Source organism: Bemisia tabaci, chromosome 1 (genome assembly GCF_918797505.1).
Source record: "Bemisia tabaci chromosome 1, PGI_BMITA_v3".
NCBI lineage: Eukaryota > Metazoa > Arthropoda > Insecta > Hemiptera > Aleyrodidae > Bemisia > Bemisia tabaci.
Window position 1 is genome coordinate 64,841,494 of NC_092793.1, and position 12,582 is coordinate 64,854,075.

At 39.1% G+C, this 12,582-nt stretch overlaps 2 protein-coding genes across 4 annotated transcripts in view; one reads left to right on the forward strand and one right to left on the reverse strand.

Annotated features, from left to right (window-relative positions):
* The window catches only part of LOC109040291 (putative peptidyl-tRNA hydrolase PTRHD1), a 202,166-nt gene extending 191,155 nt beyond the window's left edge, over window positions 1-11,011 (reverse strand). The window contains exon 1 of one of the 3 annotated variants that reach the window (XM_072305465.1): window positions 10,655-11,011. In XM_072305465.1, the coding sequence (XP_072161566.1) occupies window positions 10,655-10,662 (8 nt within the window). In that variant the 5' untranslated portion in view covers window positions 10,663-11,011. The remainder of the gene's footprint in view (window positions 1-10,654) is intronic. The other 2 variants (XM_072305458.1, XM_072305467.1) reach the window with 2 other exon arrangements.
* A 358-nt stretch (window positions 11,012-11,369) lies between these two features.
* The window catches only part of LOC109034612 (uncharacterized), a 135,955-nt gene continuing 134,742 nt past the window's right edge, over window positions 11,370-12,582 (forward strand). The window contains exon 1 of the mRNA XM_072305406.1: window positions 11,370-11,609. The gene's annotated coding sequence lies outside the window, so the exon portion shown is untranslated. The remainder of the gene's footprint in view (window positions 11,610-12,582) is intronic.

The window sequence follows — 12,582 nt, forward strand, 5'->3', positions numbered from 1 at the left end:
TTGGTGCATGGTGGATGGCCACCTACCGGTAATTAATGTAGCTTGTATCATGATTAGCATACCATGTGGGCTCGCTGCCGCGGCGAAGATGCAACGGCTTCTCGCACACGGCACGAGCGGCCGGGATAGTGTTACGCTTGCGAACCGTGACTTCTGGACAGGTGCGCACTGCTCCTGGTCGCCGACGTCCCGGCCCAACCTGTCCGATGTCCTTCTCTCCCAGGCATGAGCCTCATTTTGATGACTCATTTAGTTGGCCAGCCACTCTTTGGAAATAATGTAGGTTTAACAATTCGCTGTCGGTTGAAAGATCACCGTGCCATGATCGCCACATGCATCGGGGAGTGGAAATCACAACGATGGTAGATCAGTAGAGAAGGGTGGTGGTGGTGGGGGGGGGGGGGGGGGGGTTCCGGTAGGATAGTCTTCCTCTAACCCAACCTCCTCTTCCCTCCCCATCGTATATATATATGAAAGGAAGACGAAGAAAGCTGATGATATTGATATGGAGAAAGCGCAGATGATTAAAAAATAATCCTCCTTGGGAAAAAATAATTAAGTGACACCAACAGTTCCAAACGTAGACTATTATTTTGACGCACCACGCAACGAAAAAATATTTTTAACTTCCTTCCTTTTTCAGTTTGTGTCCTTCCTTTTTGTGCAGTTCTCTCCAAGCATGACGCTCTTCCTAAATGAGCATTATGTCCAAGAAATATTCCCATAAAACTGAAAACTGTATCACTATAGGTAATTTTTGAAAGCAAACTGAGCGAAGCAGCTTAAAATTTCTCTTTGCAGCGGTCCTTTTTAGAAACACTCTTCCCAGAAAATTAGCTTTGATCGATAAGGCCCAGTTACACGATCAAATTAAGCCATCAAATTGGGCCTGTCATTGGTCGCATCCTCACCTCAGGTCTTTTTCCACCAATCAGAGATTCAGTTTGATAGCTCAATTTGATCGTGTAACTGAACCTTTAAGCAGACTTCCTGGTACTATGCACTCCGTCAAAAAATTGAACAGCCAAAATAAGCCCAAATAAGAGCCGTGGAATGTCCCGAAGACCGCCTAAAAACGACAATCCGGATTTAGCGGTAAAAAAGATATCCAACGAGAGTTTCTCGTCGTTCGATAAAAAGATTTCCAGGAGTAAATAGGACGTTGTCTCTTTAGCTCCATATCTGATACGCCGATATCTGACGTACAAACATTAAACTAACTAAAAAAAGCAGACGAACCTAAACGTCAAATGAACAACCGAAATATTTATCGAAAATTGGTGTAATTATGTCCAGGGGAAAGCGTCCGCAGCACGTTCATCGGAAGTAACAAATATAAGTTCAAACACAGTCCTCCATGGATGATTTTTCGACAGTTACACGGGAACATCTCATGGACGTATTTTAGACTTAAAGATTCTACCTAAAAGCGCGGTAAAAGAAAATCTCCGAAGTAAAACCATCAGAACATCTGAAGAAACATCCTAACGAATGCCCAAGATATAACCAAAAGATATCCGAAAAAAAAAACATCCAAATCAGAAATTCCAAAATACACCCAGAAGATTTGCCAAAAATTGACGTAATCATACACGGGGAAGAACGTCCGTAGCACGTCCATCGGAGGTAACAAACAGGAGTTCAAGCACTGCCCTTCATGGATGTTTTTTCAACAGTTACACTGGAACATCCCATTGACGTATTTTAGACTTGAAGATTCTACCCAGACGCTTGGTAAAAACCAACTTCGAAGTGAAGACATCTGAACATCTGAAGAAACATCCTTACACAAAAGTACAAAATTCAACCGAAAGATATCCGAAAAAATATCCTTGTCAGAAAGTCCAAAATACACCCAAAAGATTTGCCCAAAATTGACGTAATCGTACGCGAGGAAAAACATCCGCAGCACGTCCATCGGAAAGTAGCAAATAGAGGTTTAGACACAACCCTTCATGGGTGTTTTTCAGACAGTTACACTGGAACGTCTCATGGACGTATCTTAGGCTTACAGATTTTACCTGGACGCGTGGTAAAAAACGATCTTCAAAGAACGTACATGATCACATACGAAAAGACGGCCAAATCAGAAAGTCCAAAATATAGGCAGAGGAAATGCCGTAAAGTTATGTAACTATACACGGTGAAAACCTCCGCAGTACGTCCATCCGATTCCGAAGACACTATTGGGGGTTCGGAAAACTGCATTTCGAAGTTTTTTATTACGGTTAATTACGAACAGTCCACGGATGTCTTCTGTAGATTGGACATTTAATAGAGAAAAACATTCGTAAAAGAAAAACGGGTCGGATATGAACTGCGCGCTCTGGTTTCAATTTCTCGCACTGCTCGAGTTAGAACGCGCGCCAAGGGGTGTGTGAAAAAAGGGCCAAAAATGCCTCAAGGCATTTTCGAATTTTGATCACTTGGGGTGATACAGTAGCTTCCGAGACGCCCAAAACCGGTCGCCGTTTTGCTCAGAAGCACCGGGTTGCGACGTTGCCATTTTTTAAAGTGGAAACCTTTAAAAATGCATATTTCCGCTGCATCTCAACCGATTTCAATGAACTTTTTTTGAAAATGTTCCTTTTAAATAGAGCTTCCTATTAATGTATAGTTTCCTGGGTTTACTCGGCTTTAAAGGGCACTTGCGCGGTTTTAGCAGTTTTTGATAGACACAAAAATTTTGTTTTTACTTTACCACGATCGTGGAATCGACGGAATCTAAACAAAAACCAGTTTAAATGAAAGTTCAGATTCTCACCTTTCTAACGACTACAAGATCATCCCGGGAAAACGTTTATTTTCCGAGATATGATCGCTTAAAGTTGGTCACATGCGCTTTTCCGCAATGTGAATGCATCTTATCACTGAATCATTCGTGATCTAGGGGTCCCTTACGTTCAATTTACGTTGAAATAATTACACAGAGCAGTAAGGTGTCCAACACAAGCCGTTTTTTCACCTTTGGCTGCCGATGCGCGACGTTGCCAAAAGTGAAAACCTTTAAAAATGAATAACTCCGCTGCATTTCAACCGATTTCAATGAACTTTTTTTTAAAATGTTCCGCTTAAATAGAGCTATCTAATGGCATTTAGGTTTCTGGATTTTATTTACCTTAGGGAGGCACTTAGGTCGTTTATATGGTTCTTTGCAGGGATTTTTCATACAAAAAATAGTGTTGCTATTTTTTTTTCTTTTTTTTCAGGAGGGGGTCTGTATTTCCCCCGATTTTTTTTAACATTCAAACTAGATCGGAAGATCACCATCGCTTAAAGTATAATGCAAAAATCTTGGTAAATTAGCAACACCACCTTCTCCTCTACAATGAGAGCGTCGCTTTCAATATTTGTACAAGTAAGAATAGTGATTAAAAGAATCCCTTTTTAAAGTTCTTTCTTTTAAATTTTGCCATTTTAAACCCTCCCACAATCCGCCGAGAAAAAAAAAAAAAATAATTAGCAACACTATTTTTTTTATGAAAAATCCCTGCAAAGAACCATATAAACGACCTAAGTGCCTCCCTAAGGTAAATAAAATACAGAAACCTAAATGCCATTAGATAGCTCTATTTAAGAGGAACATTTTAAAAAAAAGTTCATTGAAATCGGTTGAAATGCAGCGGAGACAGGCATCTTTAAGAGTTTTCACTTCAAAAAATGGCAACGTCGCACAGCGGCAGCCGAAGGTGAAAATACGGCTCGTGTTGGACACCTTACTGCTCTGTGTAATTATTTCAACGTAAATTGAACGTAAGGGACCCCTAGTTCGCGAATGACTTAGTGATACCACGCATTCACATTGCGCAAAAGCGTATGTGACCAACTTTGAGCGGTCATATCTCGGGAACTAAACGTTTTCCCGGGATGATCTTGTAGTCGTTAGAAAGGTGAGAATCTGAACTTTCATTTAAACTGGTTTTTGTTTAGATTCCGTCGATTCCACGATCGTGGTAAAATAAAAACTAAATTTTTGTGTCTATCAACAACTGCTAAAACCGCGTAAATGCCACTTAAAGCCGAGTAAACCCCAAGAAACTATACATCACTAGAAAGCTCTATTTAAGGTGTATCTACAGCTGCGTGAAGTAAGAAATTTCTCCGCGCAGGGGGCGCCACCGCTGTGTTTTAGAGTCCGTACAGCACCACGTGAGTCCTTGAGCTTTTATAAAAGTTGAAGGAATTTCAGTTTAAATCGAAGATAAATAAGTTCTAGCTATAACATTCTTCTTCCTATTGACCCTAAAAGCAACGTGAAAAGTAATTTCTGAAGCTCTGCAATTTGATCCCAGAAAAAAGTAGGGTTAAGCATGATGACCTTGATGCAACCAATCGCGCTTGATCGCTCTCAGCAGTTGGCAGATATCTCTCTCCCACCGTGAGCTGTCTCTCTCACACTCATTGGATTCCCATAAGGAAAACGGGGATCAAATTCCAGCCTTTATTGTGCAACTTTGAAAGCTCATCTTTGACTTTACACATTCTTCAGACATGCTGCTAGAACTTATTAGCTTCAGAATTTAGAGTCTTTCTCTTCATATTTAAATAATCGCTGATTTCGGAGTCAGATTTTAGCAGCGCGACGTGGTGGATTTTTTCAGAACTAACGCTGAAGATTAACCTTAAGAGGAACATTTTAAAAACAAAGTTCATTGAAATCGGTTGAGATGCGGCGGAGATATGAATTTTTAAAGGTTTCCACTTAAAAAAATGGCAACGTCGCAACCCGGCGCTTCTGAGCAAAACGGCGACCGGTTTTGGGCGTCTCGGAAGCTACTGTATCACCCCAAGTGATCAAAATTCGAAAATGCCTTGAGGCATTTTTGGCCGTTTTTTCACACACCTCTTTCAAATGCCTGGAAGAAATCACAATTCAAATTATGAGATTGATAAGTAATTAGATATACAAAGTCAGATGTACTTACGATTTTGCCGATGCCGCACGGTGGATCGAGTCAATGGGAGGGGTCGGTCATCGCGCATCACGCGTCTTATTTTCTCTGATTACAGAGATTTTCCGCTCTTAGAATAGAGCAAAGTACCTGCATCTTATGTATTTTCCGCCGTAGATTCCATTTTTTATCATATTTCAGCCGAATAACGAGTTTTAATACGACTTTGACACACTTTTTCATAACTATTGAAAATAGGATCCTTGATAGTTTATTTTTCACGTTACTTTCGGCGAATGAGCCCGTAAGCATCTTACATAAAGAAGAATTTTGCAGATCTTGTCTCAAAGACATTACTTGAGGAGTGAGGGAGGGCGGCTTCGCAGGCCTCTCACCACGAAGGTTGCCATATTTCTTTCAATTTCTGCTAACATCGTTTTTTGTTCATGTTAATTGGTTTCTCGCAATTGCATACTGACACGTATACGGAACATTCTGATAATGCTCATTTTTCTTCTCTTTTCTTCAAGCCAGTCAATAGACGTTTTCATTTTCATGAACCCTCTACTCTTTCAGTTACTCAACAAATATGCATATTTCAAATAATAGATCAATATATTAAAGAAATAAAAAAAGAGATGTATATACTGTAGCTTCTTTTTATCGAGTCATCCTAAAATATTATTATGGGTAAGTACTTACCACAAGATATAAAAAATTGAATGTGCAGTAAAAAAAATAATAATATAAAAAAAAATAAAAAAAAAAAAATTATATCATCTTCCATTATTTCGTTTTGTTACTCGAAGTTTGGAGTGAAGTTTGAAACATTTTTATTGAAAAAATATTAAAATAGGAGGAAATTTATTTTTCATGCAAGTTCTGATCCCTTGAACTCCTTGAAGAACCTCTGAGAAGGACCAATGTCTTTTGAAGAGATTTCTTGTATTTATTCTTTTTCGACCCACAACCGATTTTTATTTGTATGGAGCTCATGGAAGAGTTCTAGGTATGTTGAAGACATTTTGGAAAAAACGGGACTTGTGAAATATACAGTGCGCAAAACATACACCTTAAACTTTATCGCACTGTATAACACTGATCAGTTTCATAGACTAATAGGAGATTAATGTCTCGTCCAAAAATATCAACAAATCAGCCAAAATCAGTAATCAGTAGAAAAATTATCGAGATTGAAGGATATCGTGTGATGCACGATTTCATTGATGACATTAGAGCAAGATCGGTTCCCAGCAGGCGCGACTTCCTATCATTCAAATGGACCGTTTTCGCAGATTAGCGGATATTAGCGGCTAATTATTACATAATATCATTCCTGATAGTGTACTAGAAGCAACCCAACAAAGGATTTTGCGGACACTTGTGGACATTTTTTTATCGAGCTATCTAAACATTTTTTTGGGCGTTTTTTTAAAGCAAGCTTTGGAGGTGGTTTTGGTCCTCCTAAAAATATGCCAATGCACATTAATGATATACCAAAATGTTCCTTAAAGGGAGGAGAATAAGCGTGTTTAATTGAAATTTTGATTCATCTGCCACAGAACTCATGCAAAAGCGAAATAAAACCTTGAGAATCAGACGGCAAATTTGATACCACCTGCAATGTCAGCTTTAGGCAACCCGCATGTCAAAGCGGAAGGATTCAAAGACCCTTGAACCATGGATACATTCATTTTGGAAGCTTAACTACTAGAAAACCAAGAAAAAATATTTAAAATCCGACTTTTTTTTGTTGGCCCATGACCGACCTCTACCATTGACTCGGATCCACCGTGTGCCGCCGCGCCGTCTGGACTTGAACCCGCGTTTCATTCGCCGCAGCCCTGTGTTCTGCTGACTGAGCTTCCCAGTCGCATGTACGCGTGAGACGACATTAACTAAATTTCAGTTAACTTATTCGAAATATCACGATTAAATCCGAAACACGTCTTCTGGACGTTCTGATTTAATCTGATATTAGTTCTAAAGGAAACGTCCATCGAACAGTCACCGGACATTGTTTTAACGCAAAGAATACGGTCACGACCGACTGAAATCTACCGAACGTGCACTAAACATATTTTATCGACGCTGAGAATAAAGTCACTGCCGACTGGCGTCCGTCGGATATTCCGGTAATCACAATGTTAATGAGTTATCCGAAGGACGTTCATTGGACAGTCCAGTATTTTCAGACAATTCTAGAATATCCGAGGGACGTAGATGGAACGTTCAGATTTTATTTCTGATTCTCGTTTCTCGAAGAACGTCCATCAGACGTCCCTTGGTCATTCTGGTATTTACCGACATTTTTAAAAATCCCCGGGACGTCCATCGGACGATCAAATAGTTTGAGACAGCACTGAAACATCCGATGGACGTATACATGACTTTTAGATTTTTTTCTGATTTTTGTTTCAAAAGGAACGTCCGTCAGACGTCCATGTACCGATCCAGTATTTTCCGACATTTCTAGAATATCCGAGAGACGTAGATGGAACGTTCAGATTTTATTTCTGATTCTCGTTTCACGAAGAACCTCCATCGGACGTCCCTTGGACATTCTGGTATTTACAGACATTTTTAAAAATCCCGAGGACGTCCATCGGACGATCACACAGTTTGAGACACCACTGAAACATCCGATGGACGTATATATGACGTTTAGATTTATTTCTGATTTTCATTTCAAAAGGAACGTCCTGAAAATTTTAGGGGGGCTAAAAAGTAGCTCCCTTTGACCTTAGAACATCCCCCAAGTTTCAAATCTTTACCTCAATTAGGTAAAAAGTTAGAGGGGGTGGAAGACAATTTGGGATCACCCTGTAAAATTATTCAAATGTACTATTAAAAGTTTTAAAAGTTTGGAGTACTGAGTTAAATTCCCGCGACTGTATGAGGATTAGGCCGCGCCAAGTTAGTATGTTAGGCTGCATACGCTATCTTGGATTTCCGAATTTTGGAAATTCCACTAGAAATTCGAGTTTCCCGTCCAACAATACCCCGTTAAACCAAGTTTCACTAAGCTCGATTGAACAGGAACAGATATAGTATTTTAAGCCACATCCGCCATCTTGGATTTCCGAATCTAGGAAATTCGACTAAAAATTCGAGTTTTCAGTCCAACAATACCTCCTGATACCTACCAAGTTTTATCAAAATCGATTGAACGTGAGCCGAAGATGCCGGCATAGGATACTTTTTCCGACACATAGCTCTGTTTGACAGAATGCAGTTAAGGGCGTTACTTAAGTCAAAAGGAACCATGTGCAATATTTCCTCTATCTCGCAAAATTCAGTTACCTTTCAAATTTTTTGGGAGGTTTGGCAACACGCGTTGTTAGAGGAGCTTTTTAGCTTTCCAACAAGTCGCAGCAATTCCATATCGGTCAATTAGAAACGAAACACCAATGATTTTTGCAAAACGTGCTCTACAGAAAAGTTTGAAAATTGCACATAATTCTGTTTGGTAGAAATACACCCATCTCAAAACCTAGCTGCCTAGTTTCATTCAAAATGGGCGGATAAAAACCATATTGATGATCTTATGCAAGCAGAGTGATTTTAGGATACACAAAACTTTGTGACGGCTAGGGGCAAAAGCAAGAATTTGACCGATTTTCCAAAATTCACACCGTGAGCTGTTTCCAATTAACTGTAAATTTTGAACAAATGCCTTTAGACATCATCATCATTCTATCATCTATCATTTCTGTAAGTTTTCAAGAGATCTTTGGACCAGCGTCATGAGTCAAGAAGTATGGGCCAATATTGTTAACCCCTGTATCACTTTAATTCACATTGTATGCATATGAATATTTATCAACAAGTTATCATTCAAATTGGCAGCAATGGCCATCCATATAACGTTCTAAGGTCCTTCCAGTATGTCTAAAGTGCATCAATATTTTGGGGGGCTAACAGTACCGGGCAAAAACAAGAGATTTGTGAAACCGTCAATTGGGTCCACAGCTGGAGATGGGTATTTTTAACAATATAAACTCAACCGATTGAGTCAGGTGAAATGTATGCTTTTAAATGCATCATCTCCAAAAAAGCTTAGAAGTGTAATCTAATTGATGCGCTTTATATCTAATGTCAGTGACCTCACAACTTTGAGCAGAAATATTGAGTTACGATTGTCATTTTTTTCTATGATGGACATGTACGGGTGAGATTTGACAACCAAAAAAAAGTAATGAGGAAGCTTCTGCCAAAGTTCCAAGGTTTGAAAGTAAATACTTTTCAGCTGTTAACCGTGCACTTATTAAGTATGCATGCTATCTATGCCCTACCTTCAAGAAATTTTTTTTTTTTTCAGTTTAGGCTCTCAGTTCTAGGGTTGAAATGAGGTGCTTGAAGAACAAGGCGCATAATATGTGCAGTTTTTTCTATTGCAAGAAATACTTGTTTGACGTTTCAAAATTAAGAACATGGACCCTTATGGCGGAAAGAGAATTCAAACTCATTTTTTGATGCTTAAAAATTGGAATTTATCGGTGACTACTTCATTAGAATTTACTTTAAGATTAATTTTAGTTGAAATCATTTATACCTCAATTTTTCCAACGATTGCACCTATGCGCATTGTCCTCCAAGCCACTCAAATATACTTTTTTTTTTCTGCAAAGGGGTACAGTTGATATGAGTGTCCCCACATTTTGTCCTCAATTCCTAACTTATGCCATTCATCAGGAAAAAGTGTTACGGATGGGACACATTATAGACTGACCAAATTTTCCTTTCGTGTCCCATGAAATTCAGCAGAAGGCGCAAACAAGGAGCTGGAGTCTATTATAGGCTTAACTCAAAAGGCTATTATAAAAATTTTGCAACCTTTTTGATTGGAAGTATGAAATAATCAAAACAGGGTGCATCACATTTTTAAGGCATTGGGATGACCCAGGTCCCCTAATTTTTAGGCACGTTTAGCGTATGACACTTATGAAGGGTTGGACAATGTGTCACTACAGACAATATACAGCAGGACTCTGAGCACTAGAGTTTGCGCCTTCCTCTGTCTTGCTGAAACTATGTCAGCATGATAACACTAGACACATTATTATCTTGAACGTGCAATACATCAAATTTAGATGTCTTATCAGGCTGCTTAAGCTTTAAAGAATTTTCTGCAGGAAGCCAAGTATTAAACCTGATGTTGATAAACTGCACACGACAAAGCTTAGGTGGAATGCAGGCATGGCATCGTGCGGCTTTGTTAATTTCGTCCTTCGTAATAAGTACCTACGTTGGGATTGTTGGGTAGAATTGACAAGAACCTATTAGCAACTCAAGAGGAGACGTCAGCATGTCATTAATTCCACTCCACATAGAGTTTACGCCAACTATGTTTACGTACTTGTAGACTGCGACAGAAGATCCGCCATCTTCCTCCATTCATTAACTTTACACTTAAAAATGACATCATACCATCTACCGTCACAGTCTTATAGTGCGTAAGCTTATTGGACGTAGACTCTAGGCACAACAGAGAAAGTGACTGACAAAGCTGACGAATGACATAACAGCACTTCACCTTGGTTTTGACTTGTTGATTTGACTAACAAACAATTTCGATGGCCGACCTGCTAAAGTCTCCTGCATCAAGGATTTCTCGCTTCGACTGCAACACCTTTCTATTAAGTGCCTTTCTAAATGAAATTCAAAACTACTCACTAAACATAGAAAGACTTGATCAGCTGTTAATGGGAATGGTTTTCACAGTATCCTATTAGAAAATGATGATATACAAATTGACTCACCCAAACATATATCAAAGTGGCGCAGAGATGCGAATGATGCGATATGAATTTCACGGCGGCACTAATTTTTGATATCGAACTATTATTCAACGAATTCGTAAGAGATTAGCTGGCTCAATGAAGTGAACGATTTCATTCTAGGTAGAAACGAAAACATGTAAATGTTTCGAACGCCGAACGCGACAGATTTCCACGAGACTACAAACAGAACAACCCGAAGCCTTTTAGCAGACAACACATATTTTGTTTGAAAATTAATTAAGTAACTCATTTTCGTAACCATCCCTACGAGCCTGGAGGAAGTATACCCGCCGAATCAGAGACAGAGAATTGAGAAACCTAACGTATAATACTACGACGAATCACCGACTGACTAAAGAAAGAAGAAACCCTAGCCTCTAGCACACAACATAACCTCCAAAGTCATGATTTTGCAAAACATTGGCCGGGAGAAAGCTAGGTACCAACTGTACTTGACAGCACATACTGATTCATAACTTTTTCTCGTTAAAGTACTGTTGACTCAGCATTAAGTTAACTTAATTTTATCACTTATTTGGACAATGTTGGCTGGAATTTTATTAAGTCAACGCAAAATTTTGCCATTATTCAAGTGCAATTTATTTCATAGAGAAGAAATTTAGGGAAACTACTGTTGGCGACACTTGCATCACTGATTATATGTTTTGTTTTCATTCGCAATATCAGATCGGCGTATTGGATCGGCATTCAGTTAAATTAATGGTTCTCCACGTTCCTCACAGCCGTTTTTTCGAAGTCCGTCATTTCGAAGTCTCCGGTTTGATTAAGTTTATAAGTTTTAAACAGGCCGTCTAAGTAGATGTTTTCCATATAACTGTGCAGTGTAAGTGGAGCCATCCATCGAACTATGAAAATCACGCGGCTGGCCGGGATATCAATGCTTATTCATTTTTTGATCTCAATTCTCAGTGCGGTATGTGGTCTCGATCCAGGATAAGTATTCAATATTACTTTAAAATAACAGTGAATATTATTTCGAAATTAGCGTTGCTTTAAAGGTCTATTATCTGTACACTTAATTTCAAGTCCGATGGTTGCTTATGCTGATGGCTAACAAAGACAGAATTCCCTGATTATGAGTGAGTACTTTCCCACTCCAAATTCTTAGCAAGATATGACACTTCAAGCAGGTTGCTTAGGTATCTGCCATCTTTCTTTTTCGAGGCAGATACATATTGATAAGCGCATTCCGGTTTGAACTACCATTACGATGCAAGATGTGCAAAAGATATTACGCTTCACTGCATGATTTCAAATGAAGCTATGCTATGTAGAACTAAGGTGTTATAATCTACACCAAATAAGTTGAAGTATGCACCTTTAGAGTGCAACAAGCTAGCTGCATTAGTTTAGCGTTGTCAGTGAATACAAGCATCAAGATGTCAAATCTTCCGTCACACTCTAAAAGTGCGTAACTTTACTTGGCGCGGCCTCCTTGATATGCGACTGCCTATCGTTATGACTTCCACTTGCGACTGTTTTTTGGCAACTGATGAGTTGGTTCTGTCAGAATTAGTCACCAGAGCATTGCTAGAAAGTGTTGTTAAAATTCATGACTTGCGTAGCTTGCAATGACCCTGACATTGATTTTTGAAGTAGTCATTTGCGGATTTCTTGTTACTCACATAAATGTTACCTGGCTGCCTTTTGAATCCTCAGATATAACAAAAGCAGAGAAAGAAACCCGCAGCTTGCCTTATTCTTTTCATCTTACTCATGGATTCAAATTACATCCAGGTAATATGCAGGTGAGAAACAAGATTTCAGTGCACCTCATTGAGCTATTGATTATTGACCAGCTGTTCATATTTGTCAGTGTAATTTTGAACCTGCCTCTCTGATACCAAATTTTTCATGAAACAGGGATTAGGTTAGGTTTATTTTTA